The sequence below is a fragment of the Acytostelium subglobosum genome (genome assembly GCF_000787575.1).
Source record: "Acytostelium subglobosum LB1 DNA, scaffold: scaffold3, whole genome shotgun sequence".
NCBI lineage: Eukaryota > Evosea > Eumycetozoa > Acytosteliales > Acytosteliaceae > Acytostelium > Acytostelium subglobosum.
This window is the reverse complement of record NW_012236529.1, coordinates 336,745-363,536: the sequence shown is the minus strand read 5'-3', so window position 1 is coordinate 363,536 and position 26,792 is coordinate 336,745. Positions and strand designations below refer to the sequence as shown.

The window sequence follows — 26,792 nt, the reverse complement described above, 5'->3', positions numbered from 1 at the left end:
ATATTATATAATATATAAAGTTATAAATAAAATTAATTAATTAACTTATCTGATTGATTGATCGCATGTACACTATTATTGAATGATTGGTTAATGATTGGATGTATCTAAGGCGAGTCCGATCGTTAAGTGGCGAAGTTGAGGTCGTACGAATTAGTAAACAATGTTCCTCTTCTTTCTTTGGTGGGGGTTGTCGGGGATCATGATGGTGAGGGGTCATCCATCAAAGGCCTTAACCCGCGTGTGGGGTGAGTTTCCTATCGATCGCCCGTCCAACCTACATGTCACAATTAATGCTGAATGACACATACCTATTACAATGAATTGAATGAATGATCGAATGAATGAATATGTGATCAATAATAATAATAATAATAATCCTGTAGTGTTCGCGACTTTATAAATAGAGATAGAAATAGAATTGAATGATTGTTTGGATGTTTGAATGAATGATTGATTGAATGAGTGGATAGTGTGATCGATGATTAGAATGAGAGAGATGGTAAGACCGATGTCCAGGGACGAGGACACACACTCACAGACAGTACCAGTACTTACCTAGGGTTTGGGATTTAATTAAATGTACTGAAATGGAATTAGAATGTTCGCCTTTTTGTTTGATGGATGGATAGATAGATGGATGGCGGTGGTGATAGGAGATATAAGTTGGGGATATGCAAGACTTCACCCCAATTCGGGGCAGCCTTGGCTCTCACCAATGAACCGCCCGTGTTGGGTGGCTGCACAGGTGGAGTATGACCGTGAATGTCAACGATGATCATTGATACTATCAAGGGTGGTCCACACCATTTTTATTTTTGACAATGTTGTCATTCGTTATTGCATACTTTGCAAAGTACGATTCGTGTAAGGCTTGATGATGGAATGTGTGTGTGTGTGTGTAAGTTGTTTGAGACACTCCGAGACCTGTCTAACTATCTAATTTGCATCAACCCATCTAGACCCATCCAATCAATAACAACTGTGGGTTTTTGTTTAATTGACATTATCTGTCTCGATGTCGATATTGTATTGATCTATCTGTCTCTCTATCTATCTAAACAATCTCATGATCTATTTATTATCTCTTTATCACAAATCAGATCAAAGAATAGTACCTGTTGATTGGTTGATTGGAGATTAGTTTGTTATGAATGGGTTTTGAACAGGAACAAATATAATCACATCATAGATTAGTTAGTCTATCATTCAATCAATCAATAGAAATTAGATCCCAGCTTGATGGATGACAACTACACAATATATATAATAACACAATGTTCTTGAGTTACTCAAGTATAATACGTATTCATAATACTTAGGACTTGGTATTCCTCCTTTCATTGGCTGGTCAAGACTTGTCGGACAATGTTCATTAATTAATGGAATGAATCAATGATTGAATGATTGAATGAATGAATGAATGGGTTTGAGGATTGGCGCGAAGAAGTTGTGACGTTCTTTGACACATTAACAAAATAAAAATGTTGTGGGGGTAGAGTATCTCTCTCTAAAGAGTGTTGTGTGTGTGTGTGAACAAAGAGAATCAAACACAACATCATCATCATCAACACACACGGCAACAACAACACCAATCATACATTTACATTTACATTAATATCAGGTACATTACCTTACTTACTTACTTACTTAGTTACTTATATCTATAAATATTTATATGTGTTTTGACGAAATAGACGACTGATTCAATTGAACATACAAAGTAGAGAGACACACGACAGACAGAAGACAGACAGAGGATCAATCAATCAATCAATCATTCGACTTGTGTCGGTCGAAGAGTTACATACATACATCATACAAACACACAAACACACAGACATATACAGATATAGGAGGACGAGATGTCAAGCGAACGAGTCAACCTATCGATCGAGTTCCATCAGAATGATGGACACGTTCAGAAGCGTGTGGTCAAGGTCGACTTGAACACAAAGGTGGGCGAGGCCATTCGATTGTTACTGGACAAGTTTGGAAAGTCAAGTAGCGAGGGCACATCATCGCTCTATCAACTATCAATCACTCCCAGGTCATCCTCCACGCCTCAACAAGTCTTGGCAGATGTCCACAAGTCACTACATTCATATGGTATAAAGAATAATGTATGAATGTCAATGATTGAATGATTGAATGATTGAATGATTGAATGATTGAATGATTGAATGAATGATCATCTAACGAACGAACGAACGAACATAATGAATGTAGGATGAGTTGACATTGAGAAGACGACAAAAGAAGAATCCAGCCACAGCTAAACTTGCAAAGAAGAAGCCAGATGGTATATTTAAGACATTGTTCTCAGTGTCGACGTTGGAGTTCAAGTTTGGTGACGAGAAGACCTTTGCCAACATCACAGACGTAGAGGGACGCTCCGAAGTGCCCTTACTATTCTTCAACGTACTCAACTATCTCGAGAACTACTTTAACAATCAAATATCAAAGAGTACTTATCCATCCACATGATCAAATCGATCAATCAATCAAGGTGATCAATCTAACAAACGACCTATCAAACAGAGACAAATGGAGCATTCGAAATATCAAGCTCATTCCAACATTATGGAGTGGAGGGAACACAGGAATGCATCGACTTGCTGCGGTGCTATAATAATGTTGCCAGCGATACAGGTGACAATTACGACTTTACACAGCAGGGCAAGGTGAACATAAGGACGCTGTGCAACTTTATACTGTATCTGCTGCAGAACACGTTCACAGAGACCTCTCTCACATACACTCTATACACAACGTTTCTAAAGTCGACGACACTCGAGTCCAAGTCCAACCTGCTCTACGAGACGCCACCAAAGAACCGCATCGTCCTCAAGCAGATCATGCTGTTCCTCTCACGCATGATTGCCAAGGACGCGTCACTGCTCGACACGCTCTCGACAAACATCGCGCCCTTCATTCTCGGGCGCATCGAATCGCCCAATTCACATCGGTCGTCGTCACTCTCCTCGCCCACCGTCAATCCAGAACACTTCTTTGTCGTCAACAAAGACCTCAGTCCCGAGGAGCTCACCCTCTGCAAGAAGGTGGCGACAGACCTAATCCAGAACATCAGTCAGTACTTGTTGGTAAGCTATCCCGTCGTCCCATCAGTCCCTTGATCGATCAATCAATCAATCATTCACTTACATCATCCCACTCTTAACAGTACTCACCTATAAGCTTGCCACTGATGGAAGGCGAGAAGACATTGTTCTCAGCAGAGAATATCATATGCATTGACAAGTGCAACTATCCACCGAGCGTGGCAACGTTGGGCGAGTTGTGGGTCACGAACTATAGGATCATCTTTATCAACGCGCCTCATCACACTGGCAATCCCTCGTCGTCATCATCTTCCAACTCGATCCATTCAAACTACTCATCAGCGATTCATCCCAACAGCAGCAGCGGCGCCGTGCCGGTGCTGCAACCGTCGATCTCCTCGAGCAACTTGCGCGAGCCACACCCGCAGCTGCATCGCCAGCCCACCTCCATGTCGGTCACGTCGACCAGCTCGACGGGCTCGGCGAATCAGCCGCCCCACCACTCCGATCAGGGCGCCTCAACCACCACGCCGATCGGCTTCACCTCCTCGACCAGCTTCAGCTCGGTGTCGGTGCTCAACGAGCGCCTGACCACGTTGGAGAACACCGAGATCCCGCTCAGTCTCATCTATCGTTGGAAGCCACTCAAGTCCAGCCCCAACATCGAATCGTTCAAGATCTACTGCAAGGACTTTAGGTGCAAGGTCATTGGCTTCATGACAAACTCGCCGCAACTGGCGTTGTTCCGTGGCGTGCTCGAGTCGATCCGCGCGCCCACCGTCGACTCAATGTTTGCGTTCACCTCGCATGAGGCCGGACTTGGAATGGCCGAGAACTACACCGATCAGCTGATGGAGGATTACAAGCGCCAGGGCATCTCGTGGGATGAGTGGCGCGTCAACAACACTATTTCGACGCTCAAGATCTCCGACGCATACCCTCTGTGGTCCGTCGTACCCAAGACTATAAGCGACAACATTGTTATACATTCGGCGCTGTTCCGTGCGTACAGATTCCCCGCACTGTCGTGGCAGCACCCGGTGCATCGCGTCAGCATCACCAGGGCGTCGCGACCCGACCTGAACAACACGACGCCCACCATCTCATCGATGGGAGGTGCACCTCCACAGTCGCCAGTGATCACACCTCGCACGCCACCCTCTAGCCCAAACGCCCGCCACTCACAGTCGCCTCTGCCGTGCAACGAGGACATTGAGTTTTTGCGCGAGATATCGGCTATCACCAATACGGGTCTGCTCACTGTGTATGACTCGGGAGCACCCAACAACCAGGCATCAGCGATGATTGGCTGCAAGTTCCAATTCCTCAACCTCCAGCCGATACTGACGGTGCGCGACGCCTTCCAGACGCTGTTACACTTGCACAACGCGCATCCCACCGACAAGAAGTGGACCGAGACGACCAAGTTCCACTGGCTCAACCCCATGAAGGAGATACTGACGGCAGCCATCAACATTGCCACGACAATCGAGCAGGGCCTGTCGTCCGTGCTTATCCAGGGCAACAGCAAGGAGATTGACACTGAGGCACAGCTGGCAAGTCTGAGTCAGCTGATCCTCGACGGTCACTACAGGACATTGGAGGGCTTCCGCATGCTCATTGAGAAGGAATGGTTGGTCTACGGCTATCCATTTGGCCTGCGATGTGGACATGACATTGTGCGACCAACAAAGTCCGCGGCGGGCGCATCCACTTCCCCATCCGAGGGAAGCCAGTTTGAGCAGTTCTCGCCCACATTCATGCAGTTCATATTCCTCGTGTGGCAGCTGTGGAAGGAGTTCCCATCGGCCTTCCAGTTCAACGAGCAATACCTGCTATCGCTACTCGACAATGTGTACTCGTGTCGCTTCGGCACGTTCATGGGCAACAATGTAAAGGATCGCGAGGATATCGTCTTTGGCAAGACGCGCTCATTCTGGTCGTACGTCACGGTCAACCAGCATCAGTTCACGAACGACGCGTACGACCCACCCAAGAAATCATTCCTCAGCTGCAACAGGGTCTATCAGGACGCGATGTGGAGCGAGTTCTTTTATCGACATTGCTTCAAGTCACAGTTTGCGCTTGAGCGTCTTGAGGAGCGCGTGCGATGGTCGCTCAGCGAAGACGCCCTGGAGTGCGTCAATCAAAAGTTGTACATACTGCCCGATGCCGCGCTGTCCAGCCTGACGCACCTGCGCAAGCTGAACCTCTCGCACAACCTGCTCAACACGCTGCCCATCGGGCTGGCCAAGCTGACGCAGCTCGAATCGCTCAATCTCGAGGACAACCAGCTGGTCAACCTGTCCGAGGAGACGATCGCTATCTTTGCCAAGAATCTGAAGTGCCTGCGCGAGGTCAACTTCAGCTCCAACCTCTTTGAGTATCTGCCGCATACGTTCATTCTGTTTGGCGCGCAGCTCAAGTCGCTGATCATTCGCAACAACAAGTTCACCCGCATACCTGACGTCATTGACGAGATGGACAGCCTGACGACGCTGGATCTGTCTTGCCAGGTGGTGCCCATTACCATCCCTAACATGCATCGCCCGTCACTCACCTCACTCAACCTCTCCGAGACAGGCATGACGACGATGCCCGACGAGATTGGCAACCTCACATCGCTGCGTATACTTCGCGCGCGCAACAACCGACTGGATTCGCTCCCCGCGTCCATCGCCAAACTCACACAACTCGAGGAGCTCTACCTCGACTGCAACAAGATCACTCAGCTGCCCTCAGAGATATGCCAGCTGACACAGCTTCACATTCTGAGCTTGGAGGAGAACAACATCAAACAGCTGCCCAGCGACATATCCAACTTGACACATCTGATCGAACTCAATCTGCGAAAGAACTCGCTGGACATACTGCCGGCCTCGATCGGCCAGCTGTTCAACCTGCGTGTTCTCAACCTGATGGACAACAATCTCACATCGCTGCGGCCCACCATGGGACTGCTCACACAGCTGACCACGCTCAACCTTAACAACAACCCACTCAAGACGCCTCCGCCCGAGATCCGGTCGCAGGGCATCCAAGCCATACTCAACTATCTGGTCGATCTCATCAAGGGCCAGGAGCAGTGCTATCGCATGAAGCTGATGATCGTCGGCCAGGAGAACGTCGGCAAGACCAGTCTGCTCAAGGCGCTGCGCGACAAGAAGCGCAAGCTGCCGCCCGGCCCAAACATCTCGACCGACGGCATCGTCATTGACAACTGGGTGTTCCCCGGCATGTTTGAGGAGTTGGACGAGAACAACCGACTGGTCAAGAAGAAGCAGGACATCAACCTCAGTGTCTGGGACTTTGCTGGACAGGAGATCTACTACACCACACATCAGTTCTTCCTCTCGGAGAGGTCCGTCTATCTCGTGGCTTGGAATGTCATCTTGCAGGAGGAGGACTCGCGCGTTGAGTTCTGGCTACAGTCGATCACAACGCGCACCAAGGATGCGCCCATCATCATCGTGGGCACACATCTGGACGAGTCCAACAAGGGCTCGACAAAGTCGATCAAGAAGCGCATTCGCGAGAAGTACTGTGCTCGCTTCCCTTCGATCGTCGACGTGAAGCTGGTGAGCTGCACATCGGGCAAGGGCATCAACACGCTACGCGAGCGTATCGAGGAGATCATCGCCAGCCAACCCACGATGGGCGAGTCGCTGCCCTGCAGCTACATGCTTCTGGAGAACCTTGTCAAGGAGGAGACCAAGAAGCGCGTCATCCCCACGATTCCCTGGCCCGAGTTCATGCAGCTCGGCACGATATGCACGATCCGCGACGAGGCCGAGCTGCTGCGTGCCACCATGTTCCTGCACCAGCTGGGCTCGCTCGTCTACTTCCCCAGGGAGGCCGGACTCAAACAGTTTGTGATCCTGGATCCACAGTGGATCACCGTGATGCTGTCGTCCATCATCACCACCAAGCACAGCTACTCAAAGGACGGCATCCTGCACCACAAGTCACTCAAGCAGATCTGGCGTCCTCCACACTATCCAGAGCACTTGCATCCGCACCTCATCGCACTGCTCGAGAAGTTTGAGATCTCTTACAATGTTGGCGCGCGCCACAAGGTTGGCCAGGCGAGCCTGGAGACTATCGACGAGAATGCGCAGTCGCTGATCCCGTCGCTGCTGCCCAACGAACGGCCGGCCACATTCGCCTCACAGTGGCCCGCGTACAATGACAAAGCACACGACGTGCAGTATGGCCGCATCTACAAGTTTGAGTTCGTGCCCAACGGCTTCTTCTCACGATTGATGGTGCGCATCCTCAACTTTGCCAAGGCCGAGGCCAAGTGCTATTGGCGCAATGGCATGCTTCTGCAGCACGACAGCGAACAGATCTTCATTGAGATGGACAATGCCAAGAAGCAGCTCAACTTCCAGGTGCGCGGCAAGCAGTCAGCGTCACTGTCACGTGACGTCATCGAAACGATCCAGTCGCTGCTGGACGACTCGTTCCAGCTGACCACGCAGATCTTCATCCCGTGCATCCATTGCATTCTCAACAACAACACCAACCCATTCAAGTTCCCTCTGGAGGTGTGCGAGAACGCCGCCGTCAAGGGCATCACGTTCCTTAAGTGCCAGAACCAGTTCGCCGTGCGCACCGAGCTACTCGTGCCCGACCTGGCCATGTCCAACTTCACCGGCTCCAAGATCGCCTACGCCGACCTGCGCGTTGAGGACCTGATCGGCGAGGGTGGTGCTGCGCTCGTGTACCGTGGCCGCTGGAAGGGCCAGACTGTCGCCATCAAGAAGCTCAAGACCGTGGGCAACGCACAGCCTGGACCAGGCGGAAGCATCGAGATCAACGACATCTCTCTATCACGTGCGTTCAACGAGTTTAGACGCGAGTGTTGGATCATGAGCAGTCTAGAGCATCCAAACATCGTTCAGCTGAAGGGCCTTTGTCTGGACCCACTGTGCATCGTCACCGAGTACCTGCCCAATGGCAACCTCTACCAGTTCCTACACCAGCCCAGCCAGAGCATCAGCTGGGTGCTTCGACTCAAGATCGCGCTGGACATTAGCAGTGGAATGGCCTTCCTGCACAGTTCGACGCCGCCCATCATCCATCGCGACCTCAAGTCACCAAACATCTTGCTCGTGTCGACCGATGAGCAGGCGCCCACCATTGCCAAGGTGGTCGACTTTGGTCTATCCGGCCTGCAACACACCATCACAAACAAGGGCGTGGAGAACCCCGTCTGGCTGGCGCCCGAGATCATCCAGAAGCACGAGGCCTCCACCCAGAGCGATGTCTACGCATTTGGAGTCATCCTATGGGAGCTGCTCACGTTCAAGGACTTCTTTGGTGAGCTGGGCTTCATGAGTCTGATAGAAGACAAAGTGGTGAGTGGCGAGCGACCTCCAATCCCCGAGTCATGTCCACCGGCATACGCACGTCTTATAAACGACTGCTGGCAGAATGAGACCGCGCAGCGTCCACCTTTCTCAGAGATTGAGGACAGGATCATGGCGATCGTCACTGATATGTTCCCCAATCTTCAGCTGACCGAGCCGACCAACAACACACAGCGCAGAAAGACATTGCGCTCATCGCAACATCGAAGAGCGCCAAGCGGCAGCAGTGAAGCCTCCGACATCACTATGTCTACCAACTCAATGAAGAACCCGAACGACACGACAGGTATCAACAGCAGCGTGGCCAGCACGAGCAAGGGCAACCTGCTAGACTACTCCATGGCATCGATGTCCTCTACATCCACGACCACCACTACCACCACCACCACCACGTCCAACTTCAACCTGAGCAACAGCAGTGTGATGACACTGAGCTCCAGCCAGCTGGCCAATATGAAGAAGAGTCAGGATGGTCTGAGCGTGCTCACCGAGAGCCAGGAGGAAGGCTTCTTCAAGTCGCTGGCCAATGGCAGCTCACCCATGATGGGATCATCATCAACGATCAAGCCCCCCACCACCAACCAGCAGCAGCAACAGACAAAGAACTTCTATCACAATGCCAAGCGAAGCTCAATGACAGTGCAGCCATTCCAGCATCATTTGAAGCAGGAGATGACATGTGGCGAAGGCTCCATCCAATGCATGGTGGTGGCCAACAACAATGTCTGGGCAGGAACAGGCAGCGGCGCGATCATCGTATGGAACAAGGACAGCGGCGAGAAAGTGGCGATGTTCAAGGCACACACCCGACGCATCCACTGTCTCTACACGTACATGAACAACGTGTGGAGTGGCTCTGCCGACAACAACGTCTCGATCTGGAACATTGACAACTTCTCCCTGGTCAAGACATTCAGCGGCCACTCTCCAACATGCTTCACAAGCGTCGGCCACACAATGTGGGCAGGTTCCATCATCAATGTGATCCACATCTTTGACATCAAGAAGAAGGTCAAGTTCAAGGGCAAGATCGCACTCGAATCGGGTCCCGTCGAGGCCATCTTGAAGCGCGAGCAGGAGGTGTGGGTGGCACTCAACAACAACCTGGTCAGGATCGACATCAACTCACATCGAATCACACAGAAGATCAAGGGCCACGAGAAGGCTATCCACGCCATCATCGAGGTCGACAGCACGATCTGGACGTGCTCCAGCGACGGCACCATCAGAGTATGGGGTGCGCAGTCGGGCCAGCACATGGCCACTATCCAGGCGCACACCAGTCGTATCTTCTGTCTGGCACTTGTAGGAGACTACGTGTGGTCTGGCTCATGGGACACATCGATCAAGATCTGGAACACTAAGGACTACACGCTGGTGGGTGAGAACCCCAGCAAGCAGAAGGATGCCATCAGTTGTTTTGTCAGCACTACGACGGCCAGCCGTCAGCGACAGGTGTGGAGTGGCAGCTGGGACTCATCGGTGGCCGTGTGGACGGTCGGCCAGCCCGGCCAGCTCAACTCATCGTTCAACGCCAGTCTCGAGATGTACGGCATCCCGCAGACGTCATCGTCGTCGTCCGAGTCGCCATCGGTCGGTGGCTCGCCATCGCCCTTCTCTTCCAGCCAGAACGTCTCACCGATAATGGTCAGCTCCAATGGCGGCACGGATCACAACACATCGACCGATTCGATCTCACAGTCATTGCCTGCATCCTCTTTGCTCACTGGCATGCCATCGTCATCCAACCTATCCACCTCACCACCCGGCAACTCTACACTCAGGAGTCATGCCCGAAGAACTGTATCATTCATGTTGGACAAGTTCAACAAGTCAACCAAGTAACTTCATTCACTTCCTTCCGATCGATCATTCACTCACTTACTCCTTTATAAATATAACAACAACAACAAATATAACAACATATATACCAACAACAACTACAACTGCTACTTGTATAAATAAATATAACCAACCAATCACAACATTCCAACAATCAATACGATGTTATATTTAATAATGATCATTGTTTTAATTTATTAATAATGTTGGGAAAAAAAAAAAAAGATCAATCATCCTTTGATCTTAAGTTGGATGTTCCATGCAGATTGATTCATTCTTTCAAGTTCTCTCACCCCTGTATACATATAAGATGTTAATATCTCTTTTTCCACTCATTCAATCAATCCAAAACTAGAGGTATTACTCACCTTATACGACGAGCCAACTGCATGTCCTTGGGCATGATCGTGACACGTTTAGCGTGAATGGCACACAGGTTGGTATCTGTTGGAGCATGTAAGAGTACACGTTAGTAGGTTAGTTAGTTAGTTCATGTTTGCTAACATGTTAGACAACAACAGATAACACATGAACATACCTTCAAACAGACCCACAAGGTACGACTCTGATGCCTCTTGAAGTGCTGCGATAGCCTATTCGAGTGTGTGATGGAGTGATACAGTTAGTATATGGTACGACCAAAGGTTTGGTCAACATGACACGTGGCAGATGATGGTAGATATACATACGGATGATTGGAATCTAAGGTCAGTCTTGAACTCTTGGGCAATCTCACGCACTAGACGTTGGAATGGCAACTTCTTGATCAACAGGTCCGAGCTCCGTTGGTACTTTCGTATCTCACGCAACGCAACAGTACCAGGCCTGTAACGATGTGTCTTCTTGATGCCACCACCTATGATTGGATAATGGAGAATGGAGATAAATCATTAGTTAGTGGACTTGGTCATCACAAGTCAATCCAACCTCACACACACATATGGTCACTATCAATCAATCAAACATTTTGGAAGTTCAACATACCACCAACAGTTGCCGACTCAATTGGACCCTTGAGAGAGATGCTCTTTCTTGGTTGTTTGAGTCCAGTACTCTTACGGGCCGTATGCTTGGTGCGTACCATTGTTCAAATTAGTTAAAGTTATAAAGTTAAAAAAGGTAAGTATTTAAGGATTATGTGTATGTATACTTTGTTGGAAGTAATAATAATAATACTAATTGACAACTGGAAATAGACTCCTATTTATACGTTTCCAATCAAACCAAACATATGTATGATGAGAAGTAATATGGATTATTCAAGTAATGACGGTATCCATTGATTTCCCAAAAGTTTACACAGTCGCCATACAATGTAGACTATGTCGCGCGAGAGATTGCCAACTGGTAGTGCCGTGCTGTGCCAAGTCAGTCCAGACCAGCTTTCGAATGAAAATAATGGTGGCACAATATGGAGGTAGGCGGTGGAAATCAAGAGCTACGACCATGCGATCCACCTAATTTAAACAACCCACTCACTCTCGCCCGCCAAACAATCCAATCCAATCTAATCCAGGAATGAATGGAAAATGGAAATGGAGATGGAGTTGTCAATATGACCTACCGATCATTCCGCGCCAGTCCGGTCAATTCCAGTCCCTGAACGAAACTCCCGAATCCAAAAATTGACAATTCATTTGCTTTAGAATTTTCTATCTGTAACATCAACAAATAATAATAATTCTAATTCTAGATGCCTTGGAACTTGGTGTTGACCATGTGGCTGTGGCTGTGGCTGTGGCTGTGGCAATGGCATACCAACACTTCAAATACCTTCCATCACAAGTCATTAACAAATAATCGTCACACACAAACATTCCTTGGTAGGTATGATCATTGGCTATCCGGAGATACCTAAATGTCAATATTCTATCTGTAGCATATTTAGAATTATTCAATATTATCTCTTTGACTTTGTAAACCTTTTACCCAAAGTTCCAGTTTGGAACTTCATTCAACCCCTACATTAAAAGGCGCCTTTCCACTTCCAAGATATTGCTGTTTTTGTGCAAAAGCGTGAACTTGATGATCATCATCTTCAGAGTAATCTCCACATTCATTGTATTAATATAAAATATTAAGATAGATAAATAGATAATGGCAGCTACATCAGTACCATCCAAGGAGGCACTGGTGATCATCTTGGATATTGGTCTGGGCATGCATCATCACACCAATGAAGCCAAGCATGCATCCACAACAACACCAATCGAAGAGGCATTAAAGTCTGTCACTCTATTGTTTCAACAAAAGGTATAAGATAGATAGATATCTATATGTGAATGATCATACTGATTGACTGACTTGATCACCAACTAGTTGATATATGGAAAGAAGGATGAGCTGGGAGTTGTATTGGTTGGTACAAAGGGTACAAAGAATAACTTGCAAAAGGATGGATATCAACATATTACAATGCAGTCAGAGATTGAGGAACCAAAGATAGAGACACTCAAGTATCTTGAGAATCTATCACCAGGTGAATCACGTGGAGATCGTATGTTAAACTTCATATTCATCAACTCATTCATTCAATTCGACTCACTCATTCAATCATACTATAGTGATCGATGCATTGATTGTTGCTATGGATATGCTCATCAACAAGACTGAGAAGAAGAAGTATCAAAAGAGAATCTTCTTGGTCACCAATGCCAATGATCCAATCAACAAGGAAGACCTCTCCACACTACAAGAGCAGTTCAAGAAGATAGATGTCAAGCTTAACATAATGTATGATTGATTGATCGATGCCATCATGACACTCTCGCTCACTCACTCAATCAATCACTCACTTCAATCGATCAATCTTAGTGGAGTGGACTTTACAGATGAAGAGGAATTGGAGAATAAGATCAAGTTGACAAACAAGGAGAAGAATGAGAAGTTCTTGAGAGAGTTTGCTGAATCGGTGAATGGAGTGTTGGTGCCAGTCAAGCAGGCGTTGGAGATGATGAGCTTCTTTCGTTCACAGTCGGTGCTGCAGCGCACGACGTTCAGAGGCAGTCTGGAGATTGGTTCCAAGAACATCTCGGTCTGGGGCTACATGAAGACCAAGATACAGAGCCTTCCAACGCTGGGGAAGATATCCAACGTGTCCAAGGACGCCGCGGCCGTCGCAGCGGCAGCAGCATCCAATGGCAATGGCAATGACGACGACGACGAGGTCAGACGATCGATGCAGGTCAAGCAGGAGAAGATGTTCTACAGTATCTCTGATCCAGACAATGAGATCGATCACAAGGACCTGCTCAAGGGATACAAGTATGGCAAGTCCCTGATACCATTCTCAAAGATTGATGAGAGTGCCATGAAGTACACTGCAGACAAGTGTCTCAAAGTGATTGGCTTCACAGACCTCGAGTCCATCCCATTCTACTACAGCATGGGCTCGTCCGAGATGTTACTGCCACCACCCAATGACAAGCCAGCCGAGCAGGCACTATCCTCACTCATCCACGCACTTGCAGAGACCAACCAAGTTGGACTCGTGCGCTATGTAAAGAAGAATGGTAGCAATCCATATCTTGCCTATATATTTCCACGTAAGTTAACAAGGTCATGGCAACGCGTATGGTCCTGGCCCGTCCACTGACCTTCCCTCACTCAATCAATCAGACATCAAACCAAACTATGAATGCCTGTACTTGTGTACAATGCCATTCGCTGATGACATTAGACCATATCAATTCCCAAACATATCACCAACCAATGCCAATTGTAAGAAGCAGTATATACCATCGGCTGAACAGTTGGCCGCAGCAGGCACTCTGATCGATTCAATGGACTTGATGACAGCCGAGGAAAATGAGGAACGTCAACAGGTGCCAGCACTGCGACCACGCTACACGTACAACCCATCATTGCAACACTTTTATCAATGTCTACATTATCGCGCTCTGCACCCGAGTGCACAACTGCCAAAACTGGACCCAGTCATATCAAAGTACATCAACCCGGACGCCACCGTGCTGGAGCAGGCGGCGCCGGCCATCGAGGAATTCCAGCGTCTGTTCCCACTCAAGCCCACGCCGGCCTTCAAGGACACGTCGACGACAAAGTATCGCTGGAAGGATGGAGTGCTGGTGGCCGAGGAGATCAGACTCGACTCGTATGTGGGCGCCGACGACGGCTCCAAGAAGAGAAAGGCCGACGACATGGCTGGCCTGTCGCTCGACAAGCTGGTGTCGGGCTTTGTCAACGAGGTCGGCTCGGTCAACCCGGTGCAGAACTTCAAGGACATGCTGGCACGTCGCGATGTCGACCTGGTGGACAAGGCCGTCGCGCTGATGAAGCAGCGCATCGTTCAGCTGGTGAACGACTCGCTCAAGGACCAATTCTATCAAAAGGCATTGGACTGTGTCGTGGAGCTGAGGAAGGGCTGCATCAAAGAGTCCGAGTCTGAGGAGTTCAACACATTCCTGGGCGAACTGCGCGACTATTATGAAGGCAAACGACGTGATGACTTTTGGCAACTACTTCGTGTACAATCAATCACATTGATCAGCACGGCAGAGAGTGATGACAGTGGAATCAGCGAATCAGATGCACTTGCATTCCTTGGTTCCAAGCCCACTGCCGCTGCACCCGTACTCTCCACACCCAAGTCAGACTCTGTCGATGATCTCTTTGACCAAATTGAGTAAAAGACAATATCATGTTATATATTTATATTGTATTACATTGTTTGAATGATTGATTGATTGATTGATTGATTGGTTGATTGAGATCCAAAATACAAACTAAATTAAAAAAAAAACAACCAAGTCTTTAGCAAAGTGTTTGGGAGAATGAGAGATCGACCCAAAAAAACACTCTCACTCAGTCCTCTTCACCACCAACTCACTCTCATTGTTTGACACTCTATCTTCGATTTGTCTCTTATTTTTATAAATCTATTATTATTATTACTTGTACACATAAACATATAAATAAATATATATATACAAACAAAACATTAAACAATGACATCATCTTCAGACTTGGATAGACAGATTGAACAGTTGAAGAGATGTGAGATCATCAAAGAATCAGAGGTCAGAGCACTATGTGCAAAGGCTAGAGAGATCCTCTTGGAGGAGGGAAATGTACAGAGAGTAGACTCACCCGTCACTGTATGAATCAATCGATATATCACATAACCTTATTGAATGACACCAAGTGTTCATGTCATGTGATTGTACAAGTACTTACACTCGTTCATTCATTCAAACATACGATGATGCGAACAGATATGTGGTGATATACATGGACAGTTCTATGACTTGAAGGAACTGTTTAAGGTTGGTGGAGATTGTCCACAAACCAACTATCTCTTCATGGGCGACTTTGTAGATAGAGGCTTTTATAGTGTTGAGACATTCCTATTGCTACTAGCTTTGAAGGTATGATTCAATCAATCAATCAAACAAATGTAGTCGATCAATCAACTGACTCTATCATGAATATTTATAGGTTAGGTATCCAGATAGAATCACACTGATTAGAGGCAATCATGAGAGCAGACAGATTACACAAGTATATGGATTCTATGAGGAGTGCGTCCGAAAGTATGGATCAGTCACCGTGTGGAGATACTGCACAGAGATATTCGACTACCTATCACTATCTGCCTTGGTCGATGGAAAGATATTCTGTGTCCACGGTGGTCTCTCACCATCCATTGATACATTGGATCAAGTAAGATTGATTAACATTGATTGATTAACATTGACCTTGATTGATTAACACAAATACAAACATATAACAGATCAGAGCAATCGATAGGAAACAAGAGGTTCCACACGAGGGACCAATGTGTGATCTGATGTGGTCGGATCCAGAGGATATACCAGGATGGAACAGCAGCCCAAGAGGAGCAGGCTATCTGTTTGGAGAGGATATAGTGCAAAAGTTCAATCATAACAACAACCTGGAGTTTATATGCAGGGCACATCAGCTGGTGATGGAGGGTTATAAGTATATGTTCAACGAGACGTTGGTCACGGTGTGGTCCGCCCCCAACTACTGTTACAGGTGTGGCAATGTGGCCGCCATACTCCAGCTCGATGAGAAGCTAAAGAAGAACTTTGTCATCTTTGAAGCTGCGCCTCAAGAGTCCAGGGGAGTGCCTGCCAAGAAGCCAGCTCCCGAATACTTCCTTTAAACATCACCCTTTGAGGGTTTCCCGAGGCAACAGCAGCAGGTTGACCATCAAACAATACAACACAACACATCACAACACATCACAACAACAACAACAATATTCGATCTTCCACCAACAATCACACCTCATATTTCAAGCAACAACAAGGACATTATATCACATACAAGTAACACGGTTGGCCATAATATTATCCTCATCGTCATTCTCCTTTTTGTAATCTATCTGTTTACCCAACATCAACAACAATGTAACCAACTTGTTCCAAACACTACAATAAACCACTTTCTTTGTTGCAACAAACACAATGTAGTTGTTAAGCTCTGACTCCATGTATGCCACCAACCAAAGTATAGTATATCAATTAATTTGCTATTACTTTGGAATATTACTCACCATCGATAGTATACCTTAGCTAATTATTAATAAATTGACAAATTAACAATCCAGGTATTTGCCTATCTATACCTGGTTGGTTCCAAAGTAATTGCCAAAGAAGTATAAGGTATTTTCAAAAATATTGTTGATATCACAGGCCTTTGTGTCATCAGAAGATGTGATTTTTGATATTTCGCGGCGCAAAATCGCCACAAAAGCAAGACAATTGATTATTATAAAAACATCCTCGTTGGTGTAGTTGGTAACACCTCAGTCTCTCACACTGATACCTCGGGTTCGATTCCCGAACGGGGAGGTCTTTTTATGTTTTTGGAACTCATTTTTTAGTTTTTTTTTATGCTTAAAAATGGAGGGAAATAGTGCAATAATAATGAATATTGAGACAAAAAACTATATAAATTCTCCCAGATTTTTCAAACTATTTATTTTAGATAATATGACCTCTTCCCTTAATTCAAGTTTTCCATCAAGTTTTGTTTTTTTGTGCTTTGAAAATCGATCAAAACACTGATTTTCGACCAGTCGAAACCTGTTCACCGAAAATCCTAAAGCAAAGATCTTGAAAATCATTTTTAGACCTGGAATCATGTGATCTTAGACTTGTTGTCCCACCATAGAATGTCAGGGCCAAACTATAATCCAAATCATTATTACAATCAAGAGAGATAGAGAGAGAGAGAGAGAGAGAGAGAGAGAGAAAACCTTGTATTCATACAACATGTATCAAATATCAATATTAATTTTATTGTTGTCCTTGACCTCATTCAATTATAATGTTGAGGCAGTTCCAAAGAATTGGATAGGACCAGTTGGAAATCAAGCTTATTATAATCCAGGTCTATGGTCACCAAATGGTATCCCAGGATCAGGTGACGAAGTGACCATATCAGTAAATGGAACAGTTGTGATCAATGATCTACCAAATGGATTACCATCAGTGTCCATCAAGTCATTGGAATTGGGATCAAACACCCAGACCAATTTTATCAGTATAATGTCTATTCAATCCAACTTCACTGTTGCCAACACTATCAATATCAGACCAGACTCTCAACTACAACTACCTTATTTAAACAATTTACTACAATGTCCTGTCACCAACATTCAAGGTATATTAGCTGCCAATGGTATTGCTTACTTGGTGACCCAAATGAACATTGTCAAAGATGGTTCATTCCAACTAGGTATGTATATTATTGATTGATTGATTGATCTTCATAGGATTGATATATTAACATTATAAATATTTAGTTCCAATGGACGATGGAACCCAAACACAGAGTGTATTGTATGGAGGTATTGTCAACTCTGGAGTGATACTACTTAGGATGTCAGATTTCTATTTGGGGGAGAAGGGTCTAACTGTTGTTGGTGGTCAAGTTGGTCTAATAAGTAGTCTAATGAAGTTAGTCGATATCAAGGCTGTATGTATTCACTCTCTCACTCACTCAATCAATCAATCACATTGTTACTACCAGTACGACACTAACTCCAGTCATCATCTCACCTAATAGTCAACATCAATATCCAAGAATTCAATCATTGGTATCTATCAATTCAGTTCATGGCAAATGTTCCATCCTTTGAGTATTAATGTAAGTTGACGAACTCAATCATACCATTCTTTGGAGTTATCCCTAACCTTCTAACTCACTATTATGTAAACTCAACAGGATACTTCATCAATTCAAATATTGGACTCTGAGTTTGTTTCAAAGGAAGGTGGTACTCTATCAATGTCTGGAAAGGCTGAGATGGAAGTACTTGGTAACAGTACTTTGGTTGTGTATCAATCTGCTCTAAGTATGAAGGACACTACCAAGATGACATTTGAATCACCACTCCAATTCAACATCACCCATGTACCAGACAATTATAACATGATTGTTGATTCAGATGTATCCATCTCCATGGATGCCACTATGTATCTCAATCACAGCTTCATTTTCCTGGCGGCAAAGACCTTTAGTCTCATTGTAAGTAGCCCTCATCAGAGAGCATATTAATATGTACATTCATTAACCAAGGGATCACATCTAGGATAATTCACAACTCTTGTTGGTCAATCAATCACAGATATTGTTGTCATCTGCAAACAATGTTGTTGGTGGTGATGCTACTATATTCATTTATAACTCAACATTGGGTATCCTTTCAGATCCAGCTACACTTATCCAAAAGGGTAACTCAAGGTTGGTCATCTTTGGATACTCTACATTCTTGGTAACAGGAATCTATATTGTACAAGATACTGTCAAGGTCAGTGGTACCGACTTGGCAGCTATAGATGTTGTTGGAACATATATTCAAAAGGGTAAATCACAACTTGTTATGAACAATGGTGACTTTACAATGTTGAGAGGCAACGTAACATTTGGAGATCAATCAACTGCAACATTCTACAATGGATCAAATTTGAATGTTAATGGAACATTGTTGTTTGCCAATCAATCGATTCTCACTATGTTGGACTCCGAGATCCAGTTGCCAGGTGACATCACAATCCAATCGACCGTCAACATCACCAAGACCCTCATCACAATCCAGGGTACCTTCACTTCAGTATGTACAATAATGATTGATTGATTGAATGACCTGTTAGACTAACTTATCAATCATACATATCTAGAATGGCAACACTACTTGTAAGGGATGCAACATTGAGTTGTGGGGTGGTTCCTTCAACTCCTTTGGTAATGGAACATACTCCAACTCAAAGATCAATGTAACTGGAAATGCCAATGTATGTATCTGGAATGATGATGATGATTGATTGATCATTAATATCTAACATCAATGACAACTTAGTTTGGAGGATCATTCATTGGTTCATCAAACAACATATCAGTGAATGAGGGCAATCTGTCGGTATTCAAGGGTAGCTCATTCAATTGTGCCAACTGTAACATTACAATAGAGAAGGGACACTTTGTTTATGACACCAACTCTGTTATAATCTTGACCAACTCATCATTATCAAACATTAATGGAAATGTGTTGTCAAATGGTGATGTCTTGGTATATCCAGGAAGTGCCATTAGTAATAATGGAGTGTTCAGTCTCAATGCCAACATACTCAAGTCAGCCAACGTCTCCAACAATGTAGTATTCTCCAACACAGGCAACTTTACAACTTCCAACATCACAACGAAACTACAACAGATCATGATACCAATGACCAACTCTGGTCAGGTCAGTGTCAGCAGTGTACTTGGTGTCGTTGAGTTTAAGCAATTGGGAGGCAACTTGAACATCACCAATGGAGTCATTCAATCATATCAACCGGTTGTTGTTAAAGGAGGATATGTCAATGGTCGCAATGGTAACATCAATGCATCACTTGAGAACTCAGGCACACTTGGTCTAGACCCATCAATCTACAATACCATCCAACTTGCCATCCAAGGTAACCTAACCCAAATCAATGGATCAATCATAATCATCATCAACAGTCTTGATGACTTCTCCCAGAGTAAGTAGTCCCCCCCTCCTAATGGAACTATCCCATCTCATCTCACTCAAACACTAACCAATCAAATATAACTAGTTAATGTAACAGAGATAGCATCATTTGATGGTGAAATAATCATTAAGATTAATGAGAACTTCACTCCAAGTGATAATACTTCGGTCAATATAGTAAACTTTGGAAGTACACAGGGTAACTTTACTAATGTGAAGGTCAAGTCATTCGACCCCAACACCAAGAAGGAGTCAGACCCTTCATGTAACTACCAGGTTGGCCATGGTCAGAAGTCTCTGTCTGTCCTGGTGTCGGCTGGTTGTGGTGGCAGCTCCAAGAACGAGAGATTCCTATCAATTGGTGCCATTGTTGGAATTGTCATTGCCGCCGCCGTTGTGGCCATTGTCGTTATCTCATTGATTGTACTCCGTACCCAGATTCGCCATTCCTACAAACTCAAGTCCGGAATTTTCAAACTGAGAAGTATTAGAGGAGACTAGACTAACCTAGAAAGTCATTTAATTTAAATAAATAATTATCGAAGATATTAATCATATTGATGTTGTATACTTTTGGTGAGTAGTGTAGAACTTTGTCGAGCATACATATCCTCTCAGACATACCCTCACAGAAATACCCTCGCACTTTTGTTTTGTCGATTATTTGACAATCGATGCACGAGATACATTCATTCATTCATTCAACTTCATCAATCAATAAGTGTGTACATAGKTTATAATAATACATGCTACATTAGAATTTATATCAATCAATATTATGGGTATGTTCATTTGATAACAAACATTGAAACACAGACAGATACAGAGATACACATAAAGAGATACGACTTATGACTTAGTCAACTTGATCTTGAACTAACAAACAAACAAACATACATTCATACATTGATACATACATTGATACATACATTGATACATACAACGAACGAACGACTATAATATAATGGCAGTCGAAACAAAAGATATTGAATCACAACAGAAGATGTCGGAATGGGATGAACCCGCTTCGAAACAACAGACAGCATCAGCTGCAGCACCAACACCTCGTCGTAATAGATGGGATGAGACACCACAGAAGGCTGCGGGAGGTGTGACAGAGACACCAAAGCGTAGATCACGTTGGGATGAGACTCCGGTCAGTGTGCCTGGTGGCGCAGTGACACCTCGTTTCGATGCAGGCGGTCAGACACCCGTGGCCGGACAGCTGCGCGCAGGCATGGTCACGCCCGACCACACAGCACTCACCATGCATCAGCGATTGGAGCGAGAGATCGACGAGCGAAACAGACCATGGACAGACGAGGAACTCAACTCACAGCTGCCCTCTGACGGCTACGAGATATTGGCACCACCACCTGGCTACGTGCCCATCATGACACCAGCGCGCAAGCTCATGTCCACACCCGTTGGTGTAGCGGGCAGGAGCGGTTTCTCCATCCCAGAGGAACAACATCGATCAGCCGCCTCAATGGGCATGGACTTTGGCGTGGAGACGATTACAGCGGGCGGACTGCCAATGAAGCCCGAAGACAAGATCTACTTTGAGAAACTACTCAACGAGGAAGAGGAGGACCAGCTCAGCCCCGAGGAGGCCAAGGAGCGCAAGATTATGAAGCTGTTGCTTCGTATAAAGAATGGCACACCCCCAATGCGTAAACAGGCATTGCGTCAGCTCACAGACAAGGCACGCGAGTTTGGCCCCGCAGCACTTTTCAATCAGATCCTGCCACTGTTCACGAGCCAGGCGCTCGAGGACCAAGAGAGACATTTGTTGGTCAAGGTCATCGATCGTGTGCTCTACAAGCTCGACGATCTCGTGCGACCCTTTGTCAGGAAGATCCTCTCTGTGATCGAGCCATACCTCATCGATCAGAACTACTATGCACGTGTCGAGGCGAGAGAGATCATCTCCAACCTTTCCAAGGCTGCTGGTCTGGCCTCAATGACGGCCACCATGCGTCCCGATATCGACTCGCCCGAGGAAGACATCCGTAACACGACGGCACGTGCCTTTGCCGTGGTGGCGTCGGCGCTGGGCATCCCCTCGCTGCTGCCTTTCCTCAAGGCTGTGTGCAAGAGCAAGAAGTCGTGGCAGGCGCGCCACACTGGTATCAAGATCATCCAGCAGATTGCCATTCTTATGGGCTGCGCTATCCTGCCCCATCTCAAGTCAATGGTGGAGATTGTCGAGCATGGTCTCACAGACGAACAGCCCAAGGTGCGTACAATCACTGCCCTTGCCATTGCCGCCCTTGCCGAGGCCGCCTCACCCTACGGCATTGAGTCATTCGACTCAGTTCTCAAGCCCCTTTGGTACGGAATCAGACAGTATCGCGAGAAGGGTCTGGCAGCATTCCTCAAGGCCATTGGATACATCATCCCTCTGATGGACGCAAGCTACGCCTCGTACTACACCAAAGAGGTGATGACTATATTGGTGCGCGAGTTCAAGACCAACGAAGACGAGATGAAGAAGATCCTGCTCAAGGTGGTCAAGCAGTGTGTCAGCACCGAAGGTGTCGAGCCACAGTATATCCGCGAGGAGGTCGTGCCAGAGTTCTTCAAGCACTTCTGGGTGCGTCGTACGGCCGACCGTCGCAACCACAAGGCCCTGGTCGAGACAACAATGGAGATCGCCAACAAGGTTGGCGGTGCCGAAGTCATTGCCAAGATCGTCGATGACCTCAAGGACGAGTCCGAGTCATACAGAAAGATGGTAATGGAGGCCATTGAGAAGATCATTGCAACACTGGGCGCGTCAGACATTAGCACACGACTCGAGGAGCAGCTGATTGATGGTGTGCTCTACGCGTTCCAGGAGCAGAGCACCGACGAGACCAACGTCATGCTTCAGGGCTTTGGTACCATCGTCGTTGCGCTTGGCGTGCGTGTCAAGCCCTATCTCACACAGATCGCCGGTACAATCAAATGGCGTCTCAACAACAAGTCTGCCAAGGTGCGTCAGCAAGCGGCCGACTTGATCTCGCGTATCGCCGTCGTTATGCATCTCTGTGGCGAGGAAAGTCTCATGTCTCATTTGGGCCAGATCCTCTATGAGTACCTTGGTGAGGAGTATCCCGAGGTGCTGGGCTCAATCCTCGGCGCACTCAAGGCCATCGTCAACGTCATTGGTATGACCAAGATGACACCACCCATCAAGGACCTGCTGCCCCGTCTCACGCCCATCCTCAAGAACAGACACGAAAAGGTGCAGGAACAGAACATCGACCTCGTGGGCCGTATTGCCGATCGTGGTGCCGACTTTGTGCACGAGCGCGAGTGGATGCGTATCTGTTTCGAGCTGCTCGACATGCTCAAGGCGCACAAGAAGGGCATCCGTCGTGCCACTGTAAATACGTTTGGCTACATTGCCAAGGCCATCGGTCCACAAGAGGTGCTGGGCACCCTGCTAAACAATCTCAAGGTGCAGGATCGCCAGAACCGTGTGTGTACCACTATCGCCATTGCCATCGTTGCCGAGACGTGCGCGCCCTATACCGTGCTGCCGGGTCTCATGAACGAGTACCGTATCCCCGAGCTCAACGTGCAGAACGGTGTGCTCAAGTCACTTTCTTTCCTGTTTGAGTACATTGGCGAGATGGGCAAGGACTACATCTACGCTGTCACCCCCCTGCTGGAGGACGCCCTGATGGACCGTGATCCAGTGCATCGCCAGACAGCCTGTGCCGCCGTCAAACACATGTCGCTCGGCGTGCACGGACTGGGCTGCGAGGACGCTCTGGTGCATCTGCTCAACTTTGTGTGGCCAAACATCTTTGAGACGTCGCCGCATGTTATCAATTCATTCTTGGAGGCGGTGGAGGGACTGCGCACGGCGTTGGGACCCACCGTCATACTACAGTACACTCTACAGGGACTATTCCATCCAGCGCGCAAAGTGCGTGACATTTACTGGAAGGTGTATAACATGCTCTACATCAGTTCGCAGGATGCCATGACCCTCTCATATCCACGTACACCAGATGATGGTGCCAACACCTATCGCAGGAATGAGTTGGACTATGTCATCTAATCAATGATCCATTAATAAACTGGCTGACTTACTTCCACCTTCATCCATTCTTTCTTTTGTGAACTTCACTGTCTCCTTCGCGACTGCCACACTTTGGCGCGCACTCTAATTCAAAGTGCTTGCCAAGCACCCTCTTCTTTGTATTCCTAATCAACCATACAGATACAAACAGATACAGATACAGATATGAGTGAACAAGATGATAAGGATGTATCAAAGACATCTACAACAACTACTACAACGTCGACGATCACCTCAGTATCGACTACATCAACAACGACTACACTGAGTAATGAACAAAAGGATCAAACAAAGAAGAGAAAGAAGAGAGCTGATGATGAGATCATCTCGATACAGGATGCTTTGGAAGATCAGGAGCATGAAGAGGAAGAGCTATACGAAGAGGCATTGGACCAATATCAACAAGATTGGGGAGATGAGGAGTATGTTGGTTAGTTCACCAGCGAGACTAGACTCATTCACTTGAATGATTGATTGATTGACACATCATCGAACCAACATAATGTAGCTCATGTACGTTTGATCAAGGATATATTACACAGCCTGTTTATGCATGCAAGGACTGTCCAGGCACATTTGGAATGTGCTACGGATGTTCTATGCACTGCCATTTGGATCATAACATCATCGAGTTGTTCAAGAAGCGCAGTTTTAGATGTGATTGTGGAACAAAGAGAGTTGGTAGTAAGTCAACAACAACCTGATCATCATGTCATCATCACTGGCATTGACATTCGACTGACATACTGATTGACCTTGGATCACCTAGATGTAAAGTGCTCACTACAGGATAAGGTTGGTGCCGAGAACAATGCCGACAATGCTTATAATCACAACTTTGCTGGCACATACTGTTATTGCAAGATGCCCTACAACTTTGAAGAGGACATGGTACAATGTCTATTCTGTTATGATTGGTTCCATGAGACCTGTATCAAACTAAACTCCAATCTAGAGGTATGGATTGGGATCGATGGATACGTTGGTGCAACATCACTCACATACGATCAATCAATACAACATATAGACACCGGACTTGGACGATATGTCCGACTTCATATGTGGCGACTGTGTAAATAAGAATCAATTCCTGGTCAACTATCCTTCCATTCGTCTTTTGGCTGATGAGACCACCGAGACACCAAAGGAGTCCTCGACTACGACCACTCCACCCACGATCACTACCACGACTACGACTACGACTACAGGCGATGACAAGACATCTACATGCAAATGGAACAAGGAGTTGCGTGGACTATCCTGCGACTTGTTCTGTAGAGATGGTTGGCGCGATCAGCTATGTCGTTGCGAACAGTGCATCAAGCATTATACCGATCAAAAGTGTCTGTTTGTATTGGAGAAGCCCAGTGCAGAGGACGACGAACAAGATGAGGAAGAGATCAAACAGAAACGCGAACAAAAGAAGCCTACCAATCCATTCTCCAACGACAATCCAATGAATGTATTCAGTACACTTGTGCCACCAACTCAGCAGACGGCAATGCTGCAAGCCTACGGCCAGATGAAGGACAGACTTACAGCCCTATTCTCCGCCAAGAAACAAACTGATCAAGTCATTACCAAAGATGTAAGTTAGTGTCTGGCGGCGGGCTGATCAACCGGTTGATTGATTGAGTGACTGACCTGGCCCCATCGATCAATCACAACAGGATATCAAGTCTATATTTAACGAGTTGACAAACAAAAGGCTGAGGCGATAACCATCTTTAGTTGACCCAATCAATCTTCCATCTTATACCTCAGTGGAATAATGAAGATGTCGTCTGCCAGACGAATCCAAAAAAGAGTAGTTCGTGATTGTGTGTGGGTCCAAACTGATCAATCACTTGGCAGATCAAGGGGCACGCTTTTATCAAAAATATCTTGGGTCTTGATGAATCCAGAACTTTCCTTTATGTGAAGATTGGTCGACCAATCAATCATACATCAATAATCCACCAATCATAAAGTAATCCGATAGATACAGATAACATTAGCACAAGTACAAGTACACCTACTTCTATTCATTATTCAGCATCATGTCAGTGAGGACACTATTGGTGTCATTGTTGTTGTTGTTATTGTTATCCACAACACAATGTAGTAGTAGTACATCACAGACAACGACGAAGACGATTGATCAATCATTATACTCAAACCTAATACATGGTGATTTGGAACCTGGATGGCAGCAAGGTTGGGATTCCAATCAGACCAACTCGATCGTGTACAATCCACAAACATACTCAGCCTTACTAGGCGTCATCTCATATGAAGGCTCATCATTTGCACTCCTCAACGATGTCGATGACAAACTAGTATCACTTCCAATCACATTCGCCAACCTCACAACCAGTAGCAGCAGCAGCAACATAGTAATCAACGAGTTATGGTTACATTATTATATTCAATCAAATATACAATCTACAACACAACAA

General features: G+C 46.2%; 8 protein-coding genes across 8 annotated transcripts; 7 read left to right on the top strand and 1 right to left on the bottom strand.

Annotated features, from left to right (window-relative positions):
• Positions 1 to 1,865: 1,865 nt before the first annotated feature.
• Positions 1,866 to 10,279, top strand: SAMD00019534_016130 (hypothetical protein; the record flags this gene model as incomplete). The annotated part of the gene is made up of 4 exons (XM_012902204.1): positions 1,866 to 2,123; positions 2,230 to 2,467; positions 2,542 to 3,104; positions 3,185 to 10,279. 4 exons carry the CDS (start codon positions 1,866 to 1,868, stop codon positions 10,277 to 10,279), a joined length of 8,154 nt encoding a protein of 2,717 aa, XP_012757658.1.
• A 276-nt stretch (positions 10,280 to 10,555) lies between these two features.
• SAMD00019534_016120 (hypothetical protein) lies at positions 10,556 to 11,360 on the bottom strand (the record flags this gene model as incomplete). The annotated part of the gene is made up of 5 exons (XM_012902203.1): positions 10,556 to 10,571; positions 10,645 to 10,720; positions 10,815 to 10,869; positions 10,966 to 11,132; positions 11,261 to 11,360. The coding sequence occupies 5 exons, from the start codon at positions 11,358 to 11,360 to the stop codon at positions 10,556 to 10,558; spliced, it is 414 nt and encodes a 137-aa protein (XP_012757657.1).
• SAMD00019534_016110 (hypothetical protein) lies at positions 11,110 to 11,373 on the top strand (the record flags this gene model as incomplete). The annotated part of the gene is made up of 1 exon (XM_012902202.1): positions 11,110 to 11,373. A coding segment is annotated over one exon (264 nt), but the record flags the coding sequence as incomplete, so codon positions are not given.
• Positions 11,374 to 12,373: 1,000 nt separating this feature from the next.
• SAMD00019534_016100 (hypothetical protein) lies at positions 12,374 to 14,922 on the top strand (the record flags this gene model as incomplete). The annotated part of the gene is made up of 5 exons (XM_012902201.1): positions 12,374 to 12,529; positions 12,596 to 12,773; positions 12,841 to 13,009; positions 13,091 to 13,821; positions 13,895 to 14,922. The coding sequence occupies 5 exons, from the start codon at positions 12,374 to 12,376 to the stop codon at positions 14,920 to 14,922; spliced, it is 2,262 nt and encodes a 753-aa protein (XP_012757655.1).
• A 318-nt stretch (positions 14,923 to 15,240) lies between these two features.
• Positions 15,241 to 16,421, top strand: SAMD00019534_016090 (hypothetical protein; the record flags this gene model as incomplete). The annotated part of the gene is made up of 4 exons (XM_012902200.1): positions 15,241 to 15,390; positions 15,508 to 15,660; positions 15,731 to 15,955; positions 16,026 to 16,421. 4 exons carry the CDS (start codon positions 15,241 to 15,243, stop codon positions 16,419 to 16,421), a joined length of 924 nt encoding a protein of 307 aa, XP_012757654.1.
• A 1,546-nt stretch (positions 16,422 to 17,967) lies between these two features.
• On the top strand, positions 17,968 to 20,780 carry SAMD00019534_016080 (hypothetical protein; the record flags this gene model as incomplete). Its single annotated transcript, XM_012902199.1, has 8 exons — positions 17,968 to 18,001; positions 18,069 to 18,241; positions 18,332 to 18,412; positions 18,491 to 18,793; positions 18,894 to 19,379; positions 19,447 to 19,560; positions 19,626 to 20,289; positions 20,365 to 20,780. The coding sequence occupies 8 exons, from the start codon at positions 17,968 to 17,970 to the stop codon at positions 20,778 to 20,780; spliced, it is 2,271 nt and encodes a 756-aa protein (XP_012757653.1).
• A 463-nt stretch (positions 20,781 to 21,243) lies between these two features.
• Positions 21,244 to 24,333, top strand: SAMD00019534_016070 (hypothetical protein; the record flags this gene model as incomplete). Its single annotated transcript, XM_012902198.1, has 1 exon — positions 21,244 to 24,333. The coding sequence occupies one exon, from the start codon at positions 21,244 to 21,246 to the stop codon at positions 24,331 to 24,333; it is 3,090 nt and encodes a 1,029-aa protein (XP_012757652.1).
• Positions 24,334 to 24,519: 186 nt separating this feature from the next.
• On the top strand, positions 24,520 to 26,075 carry SAMD00019534_016060 (hypothetical protein; the record flags this gene model as incomplete). The annotated part of the gene is made up of 5 exons (XM_012902197.1): positions 24,520 to 24,776; positions 24,863 to 25,038; positions 25,124 to 25,311; positions 25,382 to 25,942; positions 26,025 to 26,075. 5 exons carry the CDS (start codon positions 24,520 to 24,522, stop codon positions 26,073 to 26,075), a joined length of 1,233 nt encoding a protein of 410 aa, XP_012757651.1.
• Positions 26,076 to 26,792: the final 717 nt, after the last annotated feature.